This window comes from Mauremys mutica, chromosome 10 (assembly GCF_020497125.1).
Source record: "Mauremys mutica isolate MM-2020 ecotype Southern chromosome 10, ASM2049712v1, whole genome shotgun sequence".
NCBI classification, from domain to species: domain Eukaryota; kingdom Metazoa; phylum Chordata; order Testudines; family Geoemydidae; genus Mauremys; species Mauremys mutica.
Genome location: NC_059081.1, coordinates 9,294,521 through 9,321,138, shown reverse-complemented (window position 1 = coordinate 9,321,138; position 26,618 = coordinate 9,294,521). Strand labels below are relative to the sequence as shown.

At 41.1% G+C, this 26,618-nt stretch overlaps 1 protein-coding gene and 1 long non-coding RNA gene across 15 annotated transcripts in view; one reads left to right on the top strand and one right to left on the bottom strand.

Moving 5' to 3' along the window:
• The window catches only part of CLASP1 (cytoplasmic linker associated protein 1), a 267,069-nt gene that overhangs the window by 227,403 nt on the left and 13,048 nt on the right, over nucleotides 1-26,618 (top strand). For 7 of the 13 annotated variants that reach the window (XM_045031770.1, XM_045031768.1, XM_045031762.1 and 4 more), the window contains 4 exons: nucleotides 11,404-11,551; nucleotides 12,725-12,971; nucleotides 13,801-13,991; nucleotides 15,425-15,553. In XM_045031770.1, the coding sequence (XP_044887705.1) occupies nucleotides 11,404-11,551; nucleotides 12,725-12,971; nucleotides 13,801-13,991; nucleotides 15,425-15,553 (715 nt within the window). Of the gene's footprint in view, nucleotides 1-11,403; nucleotides 11,552-12,724; nucleotides 12,972-13,797; nucleotides 13,992-15,424; nucleotides 15,554-26,618 lie in introns of all 13 variants that reach the window. The other 6 variants (XM_045031772.1, XM_045031761.1, XM_045031771.1 and 3 more) reach the window with 1 other exon arrangement.
• Nucleotides 21,844-26,618, bottom strand: part of LOC123378222 — a 41,470-nt gene continuing 36,695 nt past the window's right edge. For both annotated transcript variants that reach the window (XR_006582515.1, XR_006582516.1), the window contains 3 exons: nucleotides 24,707-24,827; nucleotides 23,836-23,938; nucleotides 21,844-22,930 (listed from right to left, as the gene is read on the bottom strand). This is a non-coding gene — a long non-coding RNA (uncharacterized LOC123378222). The remainder of the gene's footprint in view (nucleotides 22,931-23,835; nucleotides 23,939-24,706; nucleotides 24,828-26,618) is intronic.

Genomic DNA, 26,618 nt, shown 5'->3' with positions numbered 1-26,618 from the left:
ATGCGGCCAAATCCGCGTTACCGGCGGACCTCCAGCAGGCATGCCGCCGAAAGCTGCCTGACTGCCATGCTTGGGGCGGCAAAATACATAGTCACCCCTGCAACCAACCCTCCACAGAATCACACATCTGTGTTCGACGTTCAAGTCTAATAGCTAGAGATCGATTCAAACCACACTATTTGAATCTGGGTCCTGGTTTGGTTTTCAAACACCCTCAAAGAGTTGGTGTGCTTAGGTTTAGGGCAGCAATGGCTGCTTGAACAGTACGCCTGGCTATATGGGCATGTTGCCTAGAAGGATGTGATTCCATTAAGAAAGACTGAATTCTGGAAGTCCAGTATTGTACTGATGGGGTCAGGCAGTTGGGAAGGAGGCAGGGTGGGGTGGGGGTTTGAAGGAGGGTGCTCAGCCATGGAAGAGCATGAATGTTGCTGCTAGGCTCTGTGTATAGAAACTTTAAACGTGCAAGAGGGGAACAGTGTTAATTCGTAATGTACTGAGGTCAAAGCCATTGTAACCTACTGCTGTGCTATTAAGTGTTTCCATGGAGATATAACCACAACTGGCCTGATGCTCCAGCACGCTCCAGGGTGTTTGCTACCAGATCCCAGAAGGATATTAGATCCTTCTGGGATCTGGTAGCAAACACCCTGGACAAGAGGAGATATAGATTCAAACAGAATGGTGTGTTGTAATTCTCCATTTTTTTTGCTTTACACAACCTGATGGTGTAGTGAAGCGACGACTCACCGGTGCGGCGCCTCTTGCTGGTCATCTTGGGAATTAGCTCTCCTGCATATGGCGCGCCTCCTCCTGACCGGTGTCTCGCCTGCCACTGGCCCCCATGTCCCTCCCGGACCCCAGTGCCCCTCTTTCCTCAGGGTTCTGCCCCTGCAGTAACCCACCATCTGGGTCTCCCTTCTCAGGGGAACCCCCAACCCTCTATCCCCACCTTGCCTCAGTCGTCATCTAGCCCCCGCTCACTGGGCAGACTGCAGTCTGTAAACCACTCATCATTGGCAAGGGGAGGTTGGACCTGCTGCCTTTGTCTAACCCCAGGTGGCACCTCTGCAGCTCCAGCACCTCTGTAGGCCTTGCACAGGGCCTGCAGCCTGGGGAGTTGCCACGCTGGAGCTCCCCAGCTCCTCTTGCCTTTCCCCAGCACTTCTCTACCTGTAGTACCCTACTCCCAGGCAGCTAGGTCCTTCTCTGTCCACCACTAGAGAGAGACTCCTTCAGCTTCTGGCCCACAACCCTCTTATCAGGGCCAGCTGGGCCCTAGTTGAGCTGGCCCCAGCTGTGGCTGCTTCCCCAGTCAGCCTAGCTTGGCTGCTTTTAACCCCTGATTATCGGAGTGGGGCAATTGCCCCACTATACTGGGCACATTTTTGGTTCCCATAAGTGTTGTCACAAGACGTTCTTCTGTTGCTGAGACCCCTTATGACAGGAGTCATATGACTACTTAATCTTACAGGTATCAGGGTAGTTTTGTCACCCAGATCCAAGCAACATCTCGAGAAGATGTGTATTCTGAAGGCCAAAAGTTTCAGGGTATCTAAACATATTTTCACATCCTTAAATCTGCTTCACTACAGAGCCAGCCTTAGAGCTTGCAAGACTAGATTGAGTCATCAAATACGGGGTTACGGCTGTGAAGTGTTTTTTCAACAGGGAATTTTCACTAATAAAAGTACTAGGATTTCACTTCAGACAGACGATCCCAGTTGCAGTGCTTCCTCTTCTCCTTGCTGGGATGTTAAGATTTTGAATCACTGACATGGGAAATTATAGTCAAAGATCTCTGTGTCTATGTGGTTCAAAATGCAAAGTCATTGGTAGTACTTGCATGCAGCAGCTACTTTTAAATCCGTGACATTTTACTATGTCTGTTTTGTTTTTGGCCTTTATAAAACAGCCGATATTCGCCACTTCATTTGTTGCCATTTCGTTTGTCTTTTTGTTTGCCTCCGTTAGTACTTGCCTTGTTACCTCTTCTAATTTCAGATCCTCTTATATGATTTTATAGAAATGGTGCTCAACTATTTCCAGTGCCTCAAAATGTCCATTTTCCTGGGTTTCAAGTTAAGTGTCTGTAGACTTTTTTTTTTTCCATCTACCATGTTCTCTAGGTACAGCTAGAGAGGGCATATGATCTTGGAAGACACACTTCTGTATCAGGAAGCATTTCCTGTCACTGTGTAGAATTCTGGAGGCCTTTTCCTTTGGAACAGTAATTCCTTCAGATTTTCATATAGATCTTGGAAACATGGAGAGTAAGAACTTTGATTCATTTAAAAATATTGTGCTTAATTTCCTCATTTTGTTTAGCTATCCAAGAGCAACATTTAAATGAGAAGTGGAAGAAGAAACTGCCTTAGAAGCCATTTTAAAATCTGTAGAACAAGAGTGATTTAAGTTTTGGAAAAAAGTGCTAACAGATTATGGAAAGTGATTACAACTCATTATACCAGCATGAATGGCACTGGTATAGTTACCATTGTGTCAATTTTCAGAGTGATAGTTGTGTTAGTCTGTATCAGCAAAAACAACGAGAACTCCTCGTTTTTTCATTGTGTCAATGTCTCTGATACAACCTCTAAATTTTAGAAGATTAAAACTGTCCTTTGATTTGAAATTCAGCAAATTTTTTCAATAAAAAAGGTTGAGCCTTTTGGGTAGAAATATCCAAAGAGAAGGATTTCTACTATTCCCACACATCCCTGTAGTTTAAAAATATGTTTGTCTCTAAGGGGTAAGGGTTATATTTTCAAAGGATTGCACCTCAGTTACATATGCAGTTTGCCATTGCTTCACCTTCTGTTCCATTCACCTGCTTGTGTGTGCATCACTGCATATTTTGCATTAGCAGCTTAAGTGCAACTACTTGAAATATTAGCCTCAATTCCTACCAGCAGCTTTGATTTTGAAAATTACATCTGGATTTGACTTGAAAATGTAGATTTCTAGGCATATGTACATCCAAGGCATATATAGTCATATGTACATCCAAGGGGCTAGCAATCCCATTTGCACATGCCTATTGGATAACTGAGATTCCTATGGAGGCACTTAGATTTTAGTGAGCACAACTGCTATGCCCAGATCTGGAAATCTTGCCCCTAATGTTTATGTCCTGTGGTCCAGGTCCTCAGCTGACTCTGCTTGGCTCCACTGACACCAATGGCCCTATCTCTTTAAATGGTGTGCAAGCCCTTGTTCTTGCATGAAATTACTGGATTTTGCCATCTCCCATATTGTTGTCTTCACAATTAAATTCCGTGATTCTCTTCATGTTCAGGCCATTTGGCTTGAACTATAAAATTATGAGTGAACTAAATTTTGCTGATACCAACAGCTAATGTTTTGAACCAGGCAAAACTGTGTGTGCAAATACCCCCTTCTGTTTGGTAGACACTTTGCTTACAGTGCCTTGAACAAAATGCTTCTGGCTTCTGCTCTTGCTTTCATTAAATCCAGCCAGTTCTGTTTCAGATTCATTAGGGAATATCTACTGCATTAGTGAGCTGCTTTCATGTATTTGTATTTTGGGGGATTTTTTTTCTTGCTTTCTATGGTTTTTAGTTTAAAAATATTTTTGAGTAATTTAAGAAACAATCAAAATGTGGAAACTAGAGAGAAAGCACATGGGTGAACATGAAGAAAGAACAACTCCTGAGCGAATCAAATGTGACCCTGGAATGAATGGTTTGCCCATTGCATTGAATGAGGGATGGCTTTTGAGATTTAATAAATAATGTACTGTAATAAAAAGGAGTATTGGGCTCTAATTACCTAGTATAAAGAGTACCACTCCAATTTGGAAATGATCTTTTATCAGCCAAGATGTTGCATGCTGATTTTAAATTTGCCTGTGGAGTTCCTTGATTATGTTGAGGGAATAAGATTAAATGAATGGGTCAAATTCTGTCCCGGCTTGCAACCCGAAAGGCCATAAAGTTAAGCAGGGGTGCATGAGTATAAATGATGGGAGAATTTAGCCCACCATTTGTATAGCATGCGCTCATGTTGATTTATTTACAGTGTTAAGTGTTGATTAAATGCATTATCATATTTAGATTACTTACAGTATTAAAATATCAAATTCCACCCTAGAAAAATAATCTGCACAGGAAATAATGCAACCAAAAAAAAAAATCAAAATAAACGGGAATTGTATTTAGTTACAGTGGATTTAAATGTCTGCCCTACTGTAAAATTGTGAGAATTGGGAAATACAAGAAATGTAGGGCTTGTCTACTTATACAGCGCTGCAGCTTGCACCCCAGTAGTGCTTAGTGAAGAAGCTACCTGTGCCGATGGGAGAACTACTCCCGTCAGCATGGGAATCCATCTCCCCAAGAGGCACTAGCCATGTCATCGAGAGAAGCCCTACTGTTGACTAGTGCTGTCAACCCCAGGAGCTTGGTCAGTATAACTGCATCGCTCAGGCGTGTGGATTTTCTACACCCCGAGCAACTTAGTTATATTGATGTAAGTCTGTAATATAGACCAAGCCTCAGTGTGTTTCCTTTGCAAAATGAAGTTTTCACAACTTCAGTGTTGGGTGAGGGGAAGAATTGAAATGATCTTAACAGAGTAACCGAGGTTATGCAGTAAGAGTGAGCTTGTATTATCCAGCAATGCGTCTTACAGGTAGGTGAGATTCGAGATACGGAATTTTATGGTTGTAATTTTTTTTCTGTAAAGCAACATTCTTGCAAACTACTGCATATCTGTAATGCCTGTTGCTTGATTCTTGGCAAATGAGTGTATTTCCTGACACTGCTCTTCAGATGGGTTTTCGAATGGCACTGCTGTTGTGTGCACTAGAATGATTTCTGACTTGTATCTGTTTCCAATCTTATAGCATCTTTCACTTATTTATACATGAATGTGACCTTTTTAGATACAATGAACTCAAACTTAATAGAAACAAAGTGGCATACTGAATACTCCCAACAGCTCAAGAACAGAAATCTAGAAACCTGTAAAATGAAAATTAATTGCTAGACAGAGAGGCGGACAATCCAACCTCTCCAGGAATAGGTATTTAGCAGTTTGGAGAAGGGGTGGTTTAAAGGAGATACTACAAAATCAGAGACCTATGTGTCAAAGATACAAGTTAGTGCTTCTAATAACTCATTCTGCCTTGACACAAGCAGTTCGTTCCTACTCTCAGGCATTTGACATGCTCATTGAATGTTGGCTCTAGTTTAATCAGTGTCCAGTTGAAAGTGGATTGTTGTTTTTTAAATAAATCTATTACTCTTATCTTATAATTGTACGGCAGTTATGCAGACATATCACAAAAGAAACATGCAGAATGATTTGAATGAAACCCCAGTGTCTAAGCCAGGGTTTGGCCCAGTAGAAAGGAGAGTGACAGAGGATACATCTACACAACAAAGAAAAATCCATGGCTGGCCTCTGCCAGTCCGCTCGGGCTCGTGGAGCCCAGGCTGCGGGGCTGTTTCATTGCTGTGTAGACTTCCAGGCTTGGGCTGGAGCTGGAGCTCTGGGACCTTCCCACCCCGTAAGTCTACACAGCAACAAACAGCCCCATAGCCCAAGCCCGTGAGCCTGCGTTGGTTGTGGCACGGGCCAGCTGCAGGTTTTTCTTTGATGTGTAGCCATACCCTGTCTGACCTGCACAGGTTCTGGAACACTGGCTACAGGGCAGGCTGACCTACCCAGGAGGAAATTCAAGCCTGCTGTGATGTGTCAAAATGTCAAAGATAATCTCTGTATAAAGGGAGTGTCGCAGATACTCATGAAATGAGCTTCCTGTTTCTCACATGCCTAGCAGCTCACTGTTCTGGTCTTCCTATTTTGGGGACCACAGTCACCCAAGTGCTGGTTTACCCCCAAGAAAAGAGAATAGTAGATTCTAACCAGAAGGTTACCCTTCCTTCAATAGGCTACTTTAAGGGTACCACCATAGTTACTGCTGGATTGACCCTTCAAACTAGAAAACTCTCTGATTTATCAGGAGCTTCCCCTATGCAATTTTTCAGTTTCACCTCCGCTGTGACATGGAGGGATCCCTGTATGGGTGAGAGGACAGTTGAGTCTGCATGGCCGATTCAGTCCTGTATATCTCTGCTGAGGTTGCCAAGAATGATGACAGTTATGATTATTCTTTTTAGTATTTTCCTCTGGTATCTGGATTGTGACCACAGACTCGTGGTATATGCCGCACCAAGAACCATCAAGAAATGCTTTTCATTTATTGCCGAGCTGGGTTCAGTTTGAACCTACGACCCAGAAGTTGTGTTCACTTTTGCTTGATTATAAAACAAGTGGGGTAGCTCAAGAACTGTCATAGGACCAAATCCTGACGTTCTTAAACTAAACACCTACTGATGTCAATGGGAATTTTGCCTGTATATACTGCAGGATTTCACTATATGCAGCTGTGTGCATGCACACACAACCAGATATTACAAACCCCTTTACCAGGCTTTCTTCCCCTTGCTCTTCTCCAGGGAAATTCCATTCTCTGCTCAAAGGTTGAATCCAGGCACATGTACAGAGCATAGTTCACTTATAGTATTTTAGGATTTGTGTTTAAAAGCTACGTCCATTATCTGAAATATATTGAATAAAAGAGGCAGGGACCAGCCTGTGTAAATTATATTAATAATAATAACAGTAAACATCCAAACCAACATTAAAGGCCAAAGCAATGACCTGAAGGAGACCGATGGAGTATTCTTGTCTCATTTTGTTTCTGTTAAACCTTTCTTTCTTTCTTTCTTTCTTTCTTTCTTTCTCAGGAAGCATGAGAACACTAAGCCACTCAGATTATAGTTTCTTTTTTTCTCCCTTTTTTCCTCTGTTTTCTCTCTTCCCCCCTACCCCCTTGTCTGATCACTGCAGTCGTTTCTGGGGTTGGAGTGCAGATGGGCTGTCGAAGCACCCCCCTCCCCTTTCTCAGCCTAACTCCATCCCCACTGCTCCTTCCCACAAGACTTTCAGACGCTCTTACTCGCCCAGGTAACAAGCTACCTGTTAAATCAACTTGTCTGAGGTGTCACAATATTATTTACCTTTCATATGATGGAATTTTCTCAAAATGGGACAGGCTGTTTCTGGAGATTTTCATCCAAAGGAGAATAAACCCCGGGTTCTTGGTGGTCTGTGAAGCTCTGTGAGAATGGAACTAGCTGCTTTCTCGTCTGCTGGAAATCATAGAGTATTAACTTGCAGAGACTGCAGGTGTCATTTCTGTCATTCATTCCTTACACGGGAAAGTGCAGCATTGAAAAAAGTCTGAGATTGAATCTTTTGAGAAGTCTTTCTCCTGTTGTGTTTCAGACAGTTTGAATTCCAATGCAGAACTCAGTAATTCTCCAGTTTCAGCTGTTCTGATTATACCACATGATATGCAGTCTCATTGTGACATTCCGGGTAGGTCTTCAAACATAGGCACCTAGATTACCCATGTGAAATATGCATGGATGCACACAAATAGGCACTTGCAAATACAAGCTGGGATCTCACAGGGCTGTTGTGAGGAGAGGGGGGAGGGATAGCTCAGTGGTTTGAGCATTGGCCTGCTAAACCCAGGATTGTGAGTTCAATCCTTGAGGGGGCCACTTAGGGATCTGGGGCAAAATCAGTACTTGGTCCTGCTAGTGAAGGCAGGGGGCTGGACTCAATGACCTTTCAGGGTCCCTTCCAGCTCTAGGAGATAGGATATCTCCATTATTTAAAAAAAAAAAAAAAGCCTCTAAACACTGTGAAGATGAAACATGCACATACAATACTGCAGTACTTGCCTGCTCACTAGGATCATAGAGTTTCCCATGTGGCTGTCTAACATCACAAAAAAATAATTGATCATTGAATGTCATTGTCAGCAACTATTTACCACTGCTTAGGATCAGCGTTTGCCCATGTTTTGACCCTTTCTGGCCTCTACCTGTAGAGTGGGCTGAACCAGAATTACAGATCCAAATTTCAGGGAAATTTGGATCCAAATGTTGCTCTTCAGGCACATCTCTAATTTAGATTGCTGGGTTTATTTAGGAAGATAGGTTCAAATCCTGAAGTCTTTCTCCAGGCAAAACTCCCATTGACTGTGCTTACTCCTGACTTTAATGGAAATATTGCATTAGAGAGGACTGTATTTTTTTCCTGTAAGCAAGAAGTGCCAAACTGGAAAATATTAAACAATGGAGTCAGAGCTGTATTAGGAGACTTTCATTCAGTGCACATTTTATGCAGTGTTGGCTAAGCTAAAGATAGTCAAAAAACTAAATATTTTCAAAAGTTGCGGGAGAAGTTATTGAGCTTGCAGGTGGAATTCCAGGGCCTGTGTAGTGCAGGAAATCAGACTAGATAATAATAATGGTCCCTACTGGACTTAAAATCTGTGAATCTAGGACATTCTCAGAGACAGGTATTTGAAGTTAATGAGCAAAATAGAATTGTTTTTTCTTTAGAAACTACTTAAATATATAGAGATCAGGATCAGTAAGATCAATATGATTCTGATTTAGGGTCTGATCCAGTAACATAGAAATCAACCCATTGGTGTAAGTGGGATTTGGATCTGGCCGTTCTTGTCTAGCCTCTAGTCCACCTCTGATTACCAAGCACTAAGATATGCCTGTTGTGACAGCAAGCTGATAACATTGAGGTATACACCAGCCATAAGCTTGAAAGTGAAAGAAGGAATTGCAAGCAAGTGGAATTACGGGGTGCTGCTTAAGGATGCTAAACTGTCGATTACCTAGCTAACTGTGTCACCAATTAAAGAACACTGTTTTAAGAAAATAAAATACATTTCAAACACCAGACAAGATTGGTAAATTGCCATATTGTGTTTGATACCGTGGCTGATGGAAAATAATGTTGTGACACCCCTAAAAGCTGCTTATCTCGACTCATCTCTTCTTGTTCATCCTGTGACTCTTCCAGTCTTCTGCATGGGTCATTATTTTTTCTGTTGTGGTTGACAGTCTGTTTTTTGGAAGGTAGGTGTAGATCCATCTGACATTTATTTGTGTTTCCATCATATTACCTATATAGTAAACAAACACGTACTGGCAAATGGATAGATGTGTTTGTTCACATATAGAGTATTCTTTCATTTAAAATGCAAAACTGTGCGCTCCCATTATGGGATCTCTTTCACAGATTCACTGTTGAGATATGAAAATAGGCAGATGGCATGTGAATTTAGAAGCCACTGAAGTCTTTAAATTTCATAAAATTTTAAATTTGTGCCATAAGAAACACTCCCAACCACTGTCCCTCACACAGAAATGTTCCTCTTTGTTCAGATCTTGATTTTTACTTTGGCCTCACAGATTCTTTACTTCAATCAATTCTTTGGGAGTTGGTTTGCTGCAGTATCAATTTTTATTGTTTTAGGTATAAATTCTATCTTCATGTACATGTTGTGTGTATGCATATATAAGGGCAAAATGTGGCCTTTAGTATTTGTCAGATGAGTATTGTCCTTTAAGTGAAGGAGTAATAGTTATAGCTGAAGCCTGGGGAGTCTGGGTTCCTGGAGTTCTGTTCTTGATTCTGCTTGTTTTTTTGTGATGTGGCCTTGGGCAAATCACTTAACCACTCCGTGCCTGTTTGCTGTTTGTAAAATAGGTATAACAACTCTGACATGCACTTACCTCATGGAGTGATTTGCTACTCATTTAACTGTTTGCAAAACTCTTGCTATCCTTGATTGAAAGATGATTGAGTGAGCTCAACATAACGTTTTAAAGTCGATATCAACTCAGACTTGTCTGACTCCTGTCTGATGTCCATCAGGAACCCCAAAAGGCTTCCAGTTTCCATTTGTACAGGGTGCAGCCATACCTTGCATTTTAGAGCAATTTTAAGCATTATCCGTCCTTTGCTAGCCTGAAAGGTCTGCAATTTTATAATTCCTCAAGGTTCATAAGCAGCTTTTGTTCCCAACTCCCAGCCTGTTAAAGGGTTTCATTTTTCCTTCCAGCCAGACCTTGCCTCAGAGACATTGTTTGTTTAGAGTTCGGGAGTTGTCCTTTGGTTTCTTTGCCAAAACATACGACGTACATTCCGTACTAGTGCTCATGCCTGTGCTGTTGTTTCTGAGTGAGTGTATTGACAGAGAGCCAGGGATTATATCTATTTCTAATATTCTTTACTCCCAAAGGAATCAAGAGACCTAAATCTTTTCCTTCTTCTGAAGTTCTAGAATCTCTTCCAGAAGGAATGAGAGATTCTAGGTAATGTTCTACCTTATTCTGTAGAAAGATGGCCTATGTGTCCACAAGTCAAAAGAAGCTTCCCATTTCCTGATTCCTCCACACTGCAAGGAATTTCTTTGTTTTGTGATAGGATGATGCAGATATTTCATTCTGGGCACCTTTCTCTAAGCCATCATGTCTTCTTCCAAATTGTCCACAAACTGAAACCTGGTCTATTTGTTCCTTTGTTTCTGAGCCCTTAGGTGGTTCCTCCAGAAAAAAATGGATGGTCTCCATGAAACACCGTTGTAGGAGCTGATTTAGACATTACTACAAACTTAGCTTCTCCCCTGGGCAGAACAGAGTCCTGCCAATAACTCCTTATTCTTTTTAATTTTGGAGCAGGCAGGGGCTTATCTTTTTTCCTACACCTTTTATACCTTTTGTCCTTGTGTAATAGTCATTTTTCTTGTGAGACTCCAGAGGATGCCATTTCAGATAGCTCTTAAGGGAAGTCCAGAGACTCATATATGCCTTACCACGAGTGAAGACTTCCTAGTGGTCTCGTGGTGGGATCAAAAGTCTAGTTTAAGATAAAGAGTCAGTTTTCCCAGCGTCATCTTCAACAGTAATAAGTTTCACTAACAGACCATCATGCAAGTGTTTTCATTTTTATTATTGTAGAAATTTAAATGAAATAAAGTCAGTCAAGTCCATGTAATCATTCCTCTCAAGTTAAGCATCTCTTGCACATTTGAATCCAGTGACATAGAAGATATTTGACATATTTAACGTGAAATTTAAAAGCAAAAATAAAAGTTTCATTTATATCTGCATTAAATCAGCAAGTGCCACAACTCTTTGAATTTTATATTCATTGCTTTTTTCTTTTTTTTTAACTTAATGCCATTATTCCATTTTGAGAGGCTAGGTTTCTGACTATGAAAACTAGGGCACTCACTGTGGAATTTAACAGTGCACCTAATTCTCTTCTCATTTACACCACTATAACTCCATTGACTTCAATGGAACTAGTCATTAATTACATCTGTGTGAAAAGGGAATTAGGCCCAAAATCTGCCTAGGTTCTGTCCACATTTTATTATTAGAAATGGAACTCCAACTCATCCCGTTTCGAGCTGGCAATAATGTTATTTAAGGTCAAAAGTTGATTCTTACTTTGGTATGTGACATCTTACAATATGCCTTTGACCTTTAGCATGCTGGATTATGACACGGAGAACCTAAATTCCGATGAAATCTACAGCTCTCTTCGTGGAGTCACAGAGGCAATTGAAAAGTTTAGTTTTCGTAGTCAAGAGGATCTGAATGAACCAATCAAGCGTGATGGAAAGAAGGACTGTGACGTAAGTAGGCTGTTAATAAGATTCTAAAACACAGTTTGCAAAATCAGCCTTTGGTTTGCTGGCTAGTATTTTAAACTCCTTTGTCATGATTTGGAATTGTTTCCTTCGTGTTCTTTGACATAGAGGTAAATATCCACATATAATTGCCTAGTCCTAAAATCATGGAGCCAAATTCTATAGACCCTTACTCACATGAAACTCCATTTGAAATTCACTTCTCTTGACTTCAGCTGGAGTTTGAACTTAGTAAGAAATAAATGCTAATGTTTGATTTCTCAACATGAAACATGTATTAAGGCTTATAACAGTAAAAGTAAGATACAAATCTTCAAAATGCATTAATTGTTTTCCCTCAAGCTAGTTCATATGAAGGTTTCATAGTAACTTTCTGTTCAAATCACGGAATAGTACCTTGCACTGCATGTGGTTTCCTGGAGGTCAGTGGAACTACTTGTGATAAAAGGTGTTAGTCATCGTGCTTCTTAAGGAGGGCAAAATTGGGGCCATTAATGGTTTTAAATGCTTCTGCAAGTTAAATTTCTGCTTCTTCTTGGGAAAAAGATACATTTAGGTTAGCATAATGTCACTCAAGTATATTTTAAAGCCACATATTCTCTGGCCTTTTTGGAAGACTTTTTTTAAAGTCATCATAACAAATTTTTGGCATTAACTTGTGCTCATGATGCTAAAATTGAGATCTGACCCTCCCTTGCCACTGGGAGCTGAGGTTTCCTGACATTCCTGGTAGAATTTTCAGAGTTTGACTCTCATTAACCTCAATACAAGTCCGTGTTTTTTCAAAGTTTCACTTGCTTCTTTTGCAACTTTGTTTTCAAGAATATATGTACCTGAGCCTGCTTAGTGATCTCTTTCTGGGTTTTGCCAAATTGCAGGAGTTTGTGCAAACTTAGGAGTAGCTAGTATCATTTTATTTGTTGACTTGTGCTCAAGTTTTCACCAGTGAAATCTTTTGGGACAGTAATAGGTACATAATTCATGAAAAGAGACAATATCAACATTTTAATTAATCTTCAGAAAATTAGATTACATGCATAATTTATGATGATTGGTTTTATTTTAGTGGATGTTGGTATTAAATCTAAAAGGCTGCATCTCTGGTGAGATTAAAAGAATAATCTAAAATTCCATTCCTGTTCTGTCTGATCCATTCAGGTGTCACGAGATGGTGGAATAGCTGCACCTGCCAGCGATGTACGTGGAAGCAGTGATGTCATGGAAGGAGGAAGGATGGCTCTAGATAACAAAACCTCTCTACTTAATACTCAGCCTCCACGCGCCTTTTCAGGGCCCCGAGCCCGAGATTATAATCCCTACCCTTATTCGGACACAATCAACACCTACGACAAGACTGCCTTGAAAGAGGCTGTGTTTGATGATGATATGGATCAGCTTCGAGATGGTTGGTATCAGCTTGTAATATAAATTCTCAAGCAGTTAATTTTGTTCTGTTACATGTTTAAATTGTCATGGGACACCCTGCAAATGATTTCTTTATATAAATATGCATCCTGTTTTATTCAGGTAAGGGTTCAAGTGACTGCATGAGTAACAGAACTTGCATGTATGTTTATTAGGCAATTGTCATTTGTTTCAATTCAGTTTCAGCTGTATTGTTTTATTCATAACCTCTTCCAGTGCTGATTCTGCTGCCATTAAAATTGATGCAAATTTTGCTATAGACTTAATTGAACCCCTAAATTGTTGTGTGGGAACTCTTTCTATTGTGTGTGTGTGTGTAGGAACTCCTAATATGGGGAATGGGTTTTTTATGTGTATTTATATTCATAAATAAAAAGGTTTGTTAGAAAATAATTTAGATTGAAAATGGGTATCAATGGATTCTAATTAGCAACCAGAAATTGTATAATATTGTCTAGAAGTAATGCTTCATTTTCAAAAGTCTGGCAATGAGCAATTAAGAGATGCAGTCATTTCATTCATGCCCTCTATTCCTTCTTCACTTCCTATCACCCTAACCAAGTTGCACATTGAAGTGCATGGGTAGCCAGGCATAAGTTAGAACAGTCCTAAAGAGATCCTAGAATTTGTGTGTTCCTGACTAGAGTCTGTTTCTAACCAGTCTTTTGGGGCTTTGCTTCAAATATGGGGTTGCCATGTGTCCAGTATTTCTGGCCTGGGTTTGAGACATCCCAATCATAAATCCTGAAAGCGCTGGCAGCTGCTTTTTTTGCCCAGTGAAATTGACCTGTTTTCATTTGTCCTAGAAGTATCCATTGATCATTCTGATTTGGTAGCTGATCTTCTGAAAGAACTGTCCAACCACAACGAACGGGTGGAAGAACGGAAAGGAGCCCTGCTCGAGCTATTGAAGATCACGCGAGAAGATAACCTGGGAGTTTGGGAGGAACATTTCAAAACCATTTTGCTCCTGCTGCTAGAAACACTTGGAGACAAAGATGTAAGATGCTGGTGTTATATTTAACTCTCTTGTACATCATTTATTCTTAGATGACAGTTTGTCCATATTGGTTGTGTTGACAATCCTTTCATGTTCAATCATCTTACTGATGGATTATGAGTTGCCTTCAAATGCTTGACTTCTGTTCCCCAGAGTATTATGCCAGTAGCAGCCAATAATAATAATAAAAATAATAATACTAAAAACAGTGTTTTAATGGGGAAGAATGGTCTAGGCATTGAACAGGCTACAATAGCATACAGTAGGAAATACAGATGTAGAACTACTGCAAAAGTTTTAATAGATGATAGTTGACAAGAAAGACTATTTATGGCCCAAATTTTCATCATTTAGATGACTTCAGTCCCTAAGTATGCCCACAAATTAGTGCCATAGTCATCTAAGTGACCTTGATTACATTGGCAAATAATTATGGACATATACTTGTTCACAGGATTGGGGGTGTTTTTATCCTGGTTCAGTACCACTGTTTGCTTGTTGTGTTCAATAATAAAACAGCTGAAGTCTTTTTTAATCTGTTCCCCATTTGCAAAATGAAAATATAATTCTGAAGCAGAGTAGATTGTTTACATTTTGACAATTGTTACTTGTAATTTACTCGTCACCGTCTGTAGTGTCAGCTCTTGTTGTCATACATCTATCAGAAGATACTGTGATCTAAGCTGAGGACAACTACATTGTGTTAGCATGTGAATTGTACAGATGAATAGCAAAGAATCAGGATGTACTTTAATGGTTCAGTTTGGAATTAGTCCTCTGCTGAAATTGTAGTCACTGTTTGGAATGGCTGCAATCCAAAAACTTGGTATAATAGTTATATAACTCAAGCAGTTGTTCTAGTATTCCCACTAATAATGATCTTTTGCTGCAAAGGGTCAGTGCATAAATCAGAGGTGTGGCTGCATTAACTGAATGCTTAGAGCCATGAAAGTAATTTCCATAAAAGCTACAAAAACATGAAGTAGATTCATTGCATCTATATATGAAACACTGTTTTGAACTGTCACTTTAAAGATGGATAGTGTGAAATCTGCAGAACTCAGTAAAACAGGAAAGTAGAAACAAATATAATCTGAGCTTCATTATCAATCCCCCGTGATACAGGTTTACTGCTTTTCAGCACTAATTTATATTTCGCTGGAGTAAGATACTGAATTTAGCAAATGTTATATTTGTTTTGGTTCTTTCTCCATCAGTGAGAATACACTTGTCTATATGAATCTTTGTACAGTGGGGAGAGCTCTGAACCAATTCTGCTCTCAGTTGCATTGATTTTAATCCCTAGTCTCTCCACTGGAATTTGTGGAGTGACTCGTGATTTATTTTTGTGTAACTGCCAGCAGAATATGGCCAACATTATAATTTTGAAATTAAATTATTTTGTTTCCAACTTGTATTTCTCTTTGGTTAAGCATTCAATAAGAGCGCTGGCATTAAGAGTATTGCGGGAGATCCTAAGAAATCAGCCAGCAAGATTTAAAAACTACGCAGAGCTAACCATCATGAAAACACTGGAAGCACATAAGGATTCCCACAAAGAGGTAAGCGATCCATGCTATTTTAACTCTTAAAATAGAATATGCACTGATCAAAGAAATGGAAAACGACATCCTCAGGGTTTATGAAGTAAACAGATTTGACCTATCTTGACCAAAAAAAAAACCCAACAACCCTTAATATTAAAGGTTTCTTGGTGTAGTCAGCTTTTTAGCTGATCCTTGCTGCAATGGAAGGAAAAACTCTTGGACCTGGGACAGCATCTCAATTGGATATGAAACTATATTGTATGTGGGCCCAATTCCTGCAATCAGCTTTACCTAATAGTAAAGTCCTCATTAATATCAATGGCAGGATATGGCTTTATGGCAGGAAAGACACGCTCTTGATTACCATGAAGAGCATGCTAATGGCAAAATCCAGCCTGTGTCTATCCAGGTTTGTAAGGACGGGTAAAGCAATAGTGAACACACAGTCAGTGCACAAGCAGCAGTTCTCCATGATGGGGAGGGATAGATGAACTTGGACCACAGCGTGGAAGAACTAGTGAATGGACAGCAAAAAATGGACAAAGAGAGCGTGATATAGAGGGGAAGGGGGAAGTCATGAAGAGAACTGGTGAATGCACATTGAGCCATGCCAACCATGTGCAGAAGTCCACAACTTCCTCCTGCAGCGACAAGTGCCCCACAGCATCACAGCCATGCCTGGTGGGAGATTCTATCATGCAACAGCAGGATTTCTATTAAACTCGATGCACCTGACACCTGCCTGAGGACATGCTGCCTTTTGTCAGGATTTGACCCTTTGTTGGATTGATTTATTCTTTTATCTTCCTTCTGCAGCAGGGATCCACTGAACAAAAAAGGGGGGGAAAAAAGAGCATTACAGTAGAATCCTTAAGGTAACATTTATATGTCGGTCACTTGCCATGGCATATTTTCCATGGCAAGTGACCCACATAAAAAGAACCACATAAAGAGATCATGACAATTATGCACATATATTGAACTCCAGAAAGTGACTAGTCTAACATCTCTGTTTCTGTAAGCTACATATTTTCCAATGAGAGCCAAATCCTTCCTGCTAATTCAGCCAACTCCTTACTCTGGCAGAACTTCCACTGAAATCAAGGATGATAAGCTTTGCCCTTTGATGCAGCAGAAGGAAAGTGTTGTCCTAAGCTAAAAAGACTTCTACACCTCTACACTATAAGAGCTGTTGGCCATGAGAAAGATCATCAGACAGATAAGGCTGCCACATATGATCGTGTAGCTGCTGCAAAAGTGGTTTTTGTTAGATTCCGCAGAAGGTTGTACTGTCTGTTTAAAACAACAGCAAAAGGACTGAACATGTAAGATCTGTCTAAAAAGTAGCAAAGGCAGAAACTATTTTAGTTAAGGCTGTCAATTAATCACAGTTAACTCACGCAATTAACTCAAAAAAATTAATTGTGATTAATAAATTAATCGCGATTATAAAAATAGAAAACCGATTGAAATTTATTAAATATTTTTGGATGTTTTTCTACATTTTCAATATTGATTTCAATTACAACACAGAATACAAAGTGCACAGTGCTCACTTGATATTATTATTTTTTATTACAAATATATGTACTGTAAAAATGATAAACAAAAGAAATAGTATTTTTCAGTTCACCTCATACAAGTACTGAAGTGCAATCTCTTTATCGTGACAATGTAACTTACGAATCCAGATTTTTTTTTGGTTACATAACTGCACTCAAAAACAGAACAATCGGTCCTGCTACTTATTCTGCCAGTCGCTAAGATGAATACGTTTGTTTACATTGACAGGAGATACTGCTGCCTGCTTCTTATTCACAGTGTCACCTCAAAGTGAGAACAGGCGTTCGCATGGCACTTTTGTAGCCGGCGTTGCAAGGTATTTACATGCCAGATATGCTAAACATTCGTTTGCCCTTTCATGCTTCGGCCACCATTCTAGAGGTCATGCTTCCATGCAGATGATGCTCATTAAAAAAATAATGCATCAATTAAAATTTGTGACTGTACTCCTTGGGGGGAGAATTGTATGTCTCCTCGCTTTTACCTGCATTCTGCATATATTTCATGTCATAGCAGTCTCGGATGATGACCCAACACATGTTCGTTTTAAGAACAGTTTCACAGCAGATTTGACAAAACACAAAGAAGGTACCGATGTGAGATTTCTAAAAATAGCTACAGCACTCGGCCCAAGGTTTAAGAATCCGAAGTGCCATCCAAAATCTGAGAGGGACAAGGTGTGGAGCATGCTTTTAGAAGTCTTAAAAGAGCAACACTCTGATGCGGAAACTACAGAACCCAAACCACCAAAAAAGAAAATGAACCTTCTGCTGGTGGCACCTGACTCAGATGATGAAAATGAACATGTGTCAGTCTGCAGCAGGACTGGCTTTAGGCCGATTCCTCGGAATCGGGCCCCGCACCTTAGGTGTCTTTTTAATTTTTAAATTTTTTTACATACCCGGCGGCGGTCTGGGTCTTCGGCGGCACTTTGGCGGCAGGGGGGTCCTTCGCTCGCTCCGGGTCTTTGGCGGCATTTCGGTGGCGGGGGGTCCAGAGCAAGTGAAGGACCCCTCACCGCCGAAGTGCCGCCGAAGACCCGGACCACCACCGGGTATTCGAATCGGGCCCCGCAGTTCCTAAAGCCAGCCCTGGTTTGCAGTGCTTTGAATCATTATTGAGCAGAACCCATCATCAGCATGGAAGCATGTCCTCTGGAATGGTGGTTGAAGCATGAAAGGACTTATGAATCTTTAGTGCATCTGGCATGTAAATATCTTGCAACGCCAGCTACAACAGTGCCATGCAAGTGCTTGTTCTCACTTTCAGGTGACCTTGTAAACAAGAAGCAGGCAGCATTATCTTCTGCAAATTGTAACCAACCTTGTTTTTCTGAGTGATTGGCTGACCAAGAAGTAGGACTGAGTGGACTTGTAGGCTCTAAAGTTTTACATTATTTTATTTTTGAATGCAGTTTTTTTTGTACATAATTCTACATTAGTAAGTTCAATTTTCATGATAAAGAGATTGAACTACAGTACTTGTATGAGGTGAATTGAAAAAATTTTTTTTTGTTTTTTACAGTGCAAATATTTGTAACAAAAATAAATATTAAGTGAGCACTGTACACTTTGTATTCGGTGCTGTAATTGAAATTAATATATTTGAAAATGTAGAAAACATCAAAAGATATTTAAAATAAATGGTATTCTATTGTGTTTAATAGCGCGATTAATCGCGATTAATTTTTTTAATCGCTTGAAAGCCCTAATTTTAATCCTCTAATAAATCAGCATTGCCATACTCTCCAGTCTCAGATTTAAAGTGTTTTCCACACTGCTGTCATTTTCTATACAGAGTAATAAGTTGTAATTGTAAATTGGTTTCCTGATAAAGCAGTCGGACAAAACATTTTGTTCTGAAGGAGTGCCTTTTATTAGCAGGTTTTTCCTGGTTACATACTTCTCAACTCACCTTGACTCAATGCCCTTCAGAAGTTCACACAAAAATCTGCAATCTCGAGCAGCTCCCTTCTAGCTTTTTTCCTTCATCTTTAAAGTTCCCCCCCCAGGGCATTTCCCTCCATGTACAATTGACAGGTTGTGTTGAAATAAAGTATAATGGTTAAAGTTTGATACTTCACACTCTCACATTTTTGCCTGTCTGTTGCATGTACTTGCGATGCCGAAGGGCTCTTTGGCTTTCATGAGCAGATATTTCATGAACAAGTCTAGAAATTAACAGGTCATTTCAACAGTGGAAGAAAGCACAGCCCTTTGGCTAAAGTGCTAGGCTGGGAATGAGGCATTTTCTACAGGAAGAGAAGTGTGGTCACAGCTACTTTACCATAGGCAGTTGACAGCCATGCTGTACTCAGTATGACCTTGATCTACAGTTTTATGGACAATTTATTAATAGACTTAGAATATAGACAGTATCTATAGACATACAGATCTTTGAATGACTGCTCCTGCAGACCATGTTCCCATAACGTTTAAGGGCAAATAATGGCTACCCTGTATGGGTGCACTAGGTGGTATCACTGTGGGTGGAGTGGTAGTGCTGTCAGAAGGGCTGAATGCCCCACTGGGATGTCAGTAGGGTCCTGGCCCATGTGCAGCGGCTTCCTGGGTAAAGATACACCTGGGGAAGTGCTCTAGATAGCTTTACCTGTACCTTGAGGTTGCTGAATCAGTTAAGTCTGTGAAACATTAACTGAGAGTCCATTTGAGTATGGCTCAGTTGGTCAAACTCTCATCCCGGGCCAGAAGGTTATGAATTCCTGTCCCACACTGGAACTCCAGCTCCTCCTTGGCACAGAATTTGCAGGTCAGGTCTGGGGGTGGGGTAGGACGTGCTGCACTTTGACATACTCCCATCTCAATGAGAAGTTAAACTAAAGTTCCTTCTGCCTGTGTTTGCTGGCTGTCTAGGTGGATGTTAAAGATTTGAGGGCACTTTAAGAGAGTAACTGAGAGGGAGAGGAGAATATCTCAGTGGTCGGACTCTCATTCCCCCTCTCATTAAAACAGATTGTAGTGTTAAAGGCGATGTGAGTTATTGTTTAGCATGTTTGCCATGTTACTTTGGGGGTATTTGGATGTATGAAGGTTACCACACAAAATCAAATCCTCTTCTGTCCAGTGCACTGTGTATACCATCCTTTCACTGATTGCTAATTGTATTTGGAAGGTGTTAATGCTCACACGTGTGAAGCTCTGACTGCATTGGGAAAAGTCAGACATGGTTCGTGGAGGTCCATGCTGGGGTGGTGTTGCTGCATTTCAGTGGTGGCTGGATTGAGCACTGTGTATAGTTTGGGCATCTTTCTACGTATGTAAAGCACTTCGGAGTCTTTTGTAGTGGAAGGTGCTATAGAAATGGACAGTCTGGTCAGTCTGAACGTAAGATCATATTGTCAATGCATGAACTGTGTCCTTGTTTCTATATTCCAATAGCTCCCAGCCAATTGTCTGAAATTGTTGCCATAATTTTCTGATACACACATGTGTCCATTAGAGATGAGTCCAGGGCTACCAAAAATGGGGCACAATGCTGGTCTCCATTGCTGGTCTTTATTGTATATTTTATACTTGTGCTGCAAGCCGAACACTTGTTACCATAAAGGAAAGGCAGGTGCAGTAATTTCAGCTTCCTAGGCATGGGGAAGGAGTGACATTATCGGCAGGCGCGTGGGTGTTAGGCAGGGGTAAAAGACACAGCTGTTTAGAATTGTTACCTACTTATGGCTGTGGCTTGATCCTGCAACTACTGAAGTTCATGGGAAGTTACTTGCCCTACAAGTTACTAATCTGAAATATCCAAGGAGAGAATATATTTGGAATTTTGGATGGTGTTATCCAATCATGGTCAGGAGGGACTGAACCAGACACAAGCCCACCTGAGACTGAGAGGGTTGAGTCATGTTCCAACCTGACCCAACCCCGACCCTTCCCCCAAAATCTGAGTCAGTGCTGCCACCGCCTCCTGCCCAGTGGGAGGAACAAGGTGTGGGGAGGAAGGAAGGTGTCTGCACAGCAGCAGCCAGAAGCCCTGTTCCTCCTGTCCACCACCCCCTGCTGTGTTGTGTTGCTGCGATATGATGGCTGCTGTGACTCTTGGACACACTCACTCCACAACGCACACAGTGTAGTGAGGTGGCAGCAACTGGCAGGAGAGGGGCACATAGCTGTGGGCAGCAGGAGGAGACCTGAGCTGAGCCCGAGATGGTCCGGTTGTTCTCCAACCTGAGCCGGACCAAGCATTTGGAACTGAGTCCTGTTAGCTTCAGGTCGGATTGCAGGGCTCTGTTTGACAGGAACTTCAGGAGCTGTGAACCACTTCAGATGCCATCTCCTTCCAACCCCAACATCCAATTTAGTGGCCACTTAACCCAATTTTTCCATACCTAGCAGATGATGACAGACAAACGAGTTCTCGACATCATCCATTTTGGCTACACCATAGCCTTTCCCTATCCCTTTTCAAGGGCCACTCTCACAAGAGGATTCCCATTCAAGCAGTAGACTCCCTACTTCATCAGAGAGCCATAGAGTACCACCTCAACATCAGGGAAAAGGGTTTTATTCCAATCCTCATCCCCAGCCTTTTATTTTATTTCAAGTGAATTGAGTAATGTTGTATTACACCACCGTGGGTTTGGCTCTGGTGGCTACAGTTTTAAGCTCCACAGAGTGAAAGTCTCCTTTGATACCTGCTTCAGATTTAGAACCTTTAGGAACACATAAAGACCAAGGGTAGTGACCACACATACATTCACAAGAACAAGGTCTAGTCTGGTTTATAAGTTTTATTAAAGTTACAATTACCCATGCATATAGAAATCCTATCAAGACCTATGCACAAGTTACAAATATAGTCATGCTCTCACATCACAATATTCTTAGGGTTTGATGGCTGCCTTGACAATTGATCATCAGTAGAGGGATGGTTCCTGCTGGAGTTTTCCCATAGGGAACTCATTTTACCCAATGTGGGAGCCCTCTTTTATCTTGTGATTCTGACTACGCCTAACACTCTGCGCATATGCAGATAAATTCATAGAGGATAGGTCCATGAATGGCTATAAGCCAGGATGGACAGAGATGGTGTTCCTATCCTCTGTTTGCCAGAAGCTGGGAATAGGCAACGGGATGGATCACCATTCTTATGCCTATTTTCATGTAGACATTTACCCTCTCACAAAAGATTCCTGAGTTTCATTGTAGGTCCAAACCATTATCAATATAGGATACTCCACTTTGGACTAGAAATAGCACCCAGAGTATGTATGAAAATGCTTTCAGTAGTGGCTGCACACATCCGGTGCCATGGCTCAACAGTCTTTCCTTACCTAGACGGTTGGCTGTTGACAGGGAGATTTCATCAGGAGGTACTGACATCAACCTCCTCTCTATTCAGTCTTCTAAAATTACTGGGAATCTGTGTGAACACAGAATTTAGTTCCATCGGAGACCATAACATGTATCAGCACGACTCTGGACAGACGCAGCAGACACTTCGTGATCACTCATGAATAGGAACTACATGATTCCCTGGTGAAGAGCATATTCAGACAATGGGGATTCCCGTCAAGATCAGGACTCCAAAGTGGGTGCCCTCCAAATCTCGTGTGTGGGACCCTTACAGTCCCTTTCCTCAATTCCTCTCTTACCTGAAGTCCTCGGAAAGATTCAGTGGGATGGGGCAGTGATTATCCTCATTGCTCCCAGGTGGCTCAGACAATTTTGGTTCCCTAACTTTGTCAGGCTGTCCACCTGTCAGTATCCAGTTGTTTCTAGATCTCTTGACGCAAGACAAGGGCAAGATCAGACATCCAAATCCAGGGTCCCTCCACCTTATCGCTTGGTATTTGGACGGGCGTTGCATCTAGAACAAAGATGTTTGGTGGTAGTTCAAGTCATCCTTAACAATAGTAGGAAGGAATCCACTAGGAAATGCTACTTAGCTAAGTGGAAGAGATTTTTCGATTTGGGCTCAATGTTGCCATATGTCCCAGGAGGAATAGGACATTTCCACTACTCTAGACTAACTGTTGGACCCTGAAGACCTCATGTGTTTCTCTTAGCTCCCTGTGAGTGCACTTGGCAAAGATTAGTGCCTGCTGAGACCCCTAGTGACAACCACTGTATTTTCACCCATCCAGTGACTGTACATTTTCTAAAAGATCTGGTTAGAACCTTCCCTCTAGTAACTAAACCTGCTCCAACATGGGAATTTAACTTGGTGGTCCTTTTGGTGTTAACCAAGTCACCATTTGAACCATTAGCTACATGCTTGCTATCCCATCTATCCATGAACGTTGACTTTCTAGTGGTCTTCAGTTAGAAGTTGGAGAACTAGGAGCCCATATGGCTGATCCACCTAACACAGTTTTCCATAAGGCTAAGGTTTTGTTGGGACTACACCCAAAATTCACCCCCAAGGTAATCTTGGCCATTTATCTAAACCAGACAGTACACCCACTTGTCTTTTTTCCAAAGCCATATGCCACCAATGAGGAGAGGAAACTCAACTCCCTGGATCTATGCTGGCATTTGCACTTTATATACAAAGACAAAAGTCATTTAGGAAATCACCTAGACGGTTGAAATCACTGGCAGAACAGATGAAAGGACAAGTGACTTCTCCTCTGTTAACAGTCAGCTAATACCCCTCCCCCCACAACATGTGAGAGCCCACTCTACCAGAGCCCAGACAGCTTTGGTAGCCTCACTTTATGAAGTGCTGCTCTTTGATATCTGTAAAGCGGCAGTGTGGAGCTCTGCACATACCTGCCCAAGACATTATGCACTAGTTCAACCTCTGCAGCTGATGTATCCTTTGGATTTGCAGTCTATCAGTCATCTATAATGTGTAGGTCCTCGCATTCTCCTCCTAAATGAGAACTTCTCATCAGTCACCCACAGTAGAATGCACATAGGGACAACCACTTGAAGAAGAAAGAGAGGTCACTTACCTTGTACAATAACTGGAGTTCTTTGAGATGTGAGACTCCTCTCTGTATTCCGCTACCCACCTGCCTTCCCCTCTGCTTCCAGAGTTTACAGGAGGGAAGGAACTGGAGAGGCAGTCTGTCCAGACTGCCCTTTATGCCCTTGAGCTGGAGCATGCAAAATAGAAGCATGCAGGCACGGGCCAGGAGACACTGCTAGCAAAAATCTTCTGATCTCAGGTCCATGGAGGGCATGTGTACCCCCACAGTGGAATACAGGTAGGGACCACACATCTCGAAGATCTCCAGCTGCTATTCAAACCCACACCCTGGACCTTTTGAACTTCACCTGTCAATAGTTATATTGCTGTCTGTCAGTGCCAGAAAGTCATAGAGCTATAGAGAGTGGGGCCAGAGGGACCACCAGATCATATAGTCTGACGTCTTGCACGTCACAGGCCACCAACACCACCCAGCACCCTAAACCCAACAACTAAATTAACCCAAGTATTATAGCCCTCAGAAAACTAAACTGTTGTGCGCCACAGGCAGAAAACAGGAGGGACCGAAGTGCACCAGTGCCCGAGCCCCCTGCAGTGGGAAGGAACTGAATAAGTGAGATATACCAGATACCAGCAAATAACCCACATCCTGCACTGCAGAGAGAGGCAACTCCCCACCCTCACCCCCAAGGTAACTGCCAATCTGACCTGGGAGAAAATTCCTTCCCAATCCTGCAAGTCTCATGGTGTGTACACACATCAGGCAGCTGGACAGTAAAAGCATCTATGGAAGAATTGTGGAGGCTAGTAAAACAGATAGCTCGTACGCCTGTAAATGTAAAAAACAACGAAAACAGAATATTAAGGTTACAAAGTGAAGCTCTCAAAAGTCTTGAAATGACAACTTCAAGGTTCCTTACTCAGCCTTGCCTGTGCCCCCTGTATATGTGCTCCTGTACAGAGCTGCTTCAGTTGTAGCCATAATTATAATGAATGTAAGTATAAGATTAGAGAAATTAGGCTTGATTCTGATTTTTACTTTACCCTACTTTTATACCAGTCTAACTCCATTGACTTAAGTGGAATTCCTGTTTTTTACACTGGTGTGAAATAATAATTAAACCCATTGCTACTTAATTGTAAAGAAATATTCAGGGCTTGACAAGCAATTGCTTTTAATTTAAATTAGCTTTTAGTGCTCAAAGAATGATGTGAGCTGTATTATTGTTTGGTGAGTTTTCTATCACTTTTTGCTTAGAGTTAGTGGAAAAGAACCATCTTTCTGTTCCCAATTATTTAAAATTAACTCATTTGTTCCAGTAAATTTACTCATCCCTGACTAAGGAGAAATGTCATTTGCCATAAACAATACCATTGATGTGACATTGCTGTGGCCCGTCATAGACTTTAAGGCCAGAAGGGACTATCATGATCATCTCATCTGACCACTTGCATGTTGCAGGCCACAGAATCTCACTCACCCGCTCCTTTATTTCACACCAATAAAATAAACACAGAAGTATTCAGTGATCTTGTGAAATGGTTACAAAACATCTTCATCAATTTAAAGGTCAGAAAAGGGAATATTTCTTGCTATTGATTTTCTCTTTGCTTTATCTCTGTAGAACTAATCCTACAAACCTGTGACGTCGATGAGTATTTTACCTGTATAAGAGTTGTTAGATGTGTCTTTTCATACAGCTGAAAAGGAAATGATCCAGTGCACGAAAGATAACATGTAAAGTTAACCTCATTGGTGGTTTAAAAGAAAAATTGTACTAAAGGCCTGATCCCTGTTGAAGCCAGTAGGAGATTTGAGTGCACAATGAATGCTGGATTAAGCCCTAAATTATTAACTGGCATTTTATTGCTTGAAGATGCAACATGGTGGCATTTTGTTGTAAGATGTCAACATAGATGTAATGATAGAACAATTTGTCCTGCTGGATCAAAATAGGTTGACAGGAACTCTTAAGACACCCTATCCCCTGCAGTGCCTTTCCAAAGTAATAGCATGTCTGTGTGAGAGAGAGAGAGAGAACAAAATAGGTATTTACTCACTAAGGCACCAATTCAGGAAAGCACTTAAGCACATGTTTAAATCCCATTGACATCAATTGGATTTCAGCAGGTTCTTAAAGTTAAACGTGTGCTTAAGTGCTTTGCTGAAGTGTGACCTAAATGCAGACGCCATTTACTTGATATGCGCTCACAAGACTAGAAATCTTCCACTGGCTCTAAACAGAAAATGAATGATGCAATTTTCTCTTCCCTATGTGGTAGAAATTTAGTTCATGGAGAAGTGACCTGATAAAAAATAACCAGCTGCTGGCCAAGTAAATTAGGCCCACCCACTGGGAACCTTTAGGCAATGTTTTGAAAAAGGTGGGTGTGGAGGTATAATCCAACTTGTTTCTAGACCAGCTAATCTGGCACTTTCTAGTTATGTACAGTATTAGAATGCCACAATTGTAGTCAACATCAGTATTAACGTAAAATTCCAGTTAGGAAAAAAATGCAAAAAACTCCCCAACCTCCATTGTGTGAAAACTCCTAAAGTTCAAAAACAGCAGAATTTGTTTTCTAAAAGGTGAGCAAAAATTAATTCCCACAATTAAGA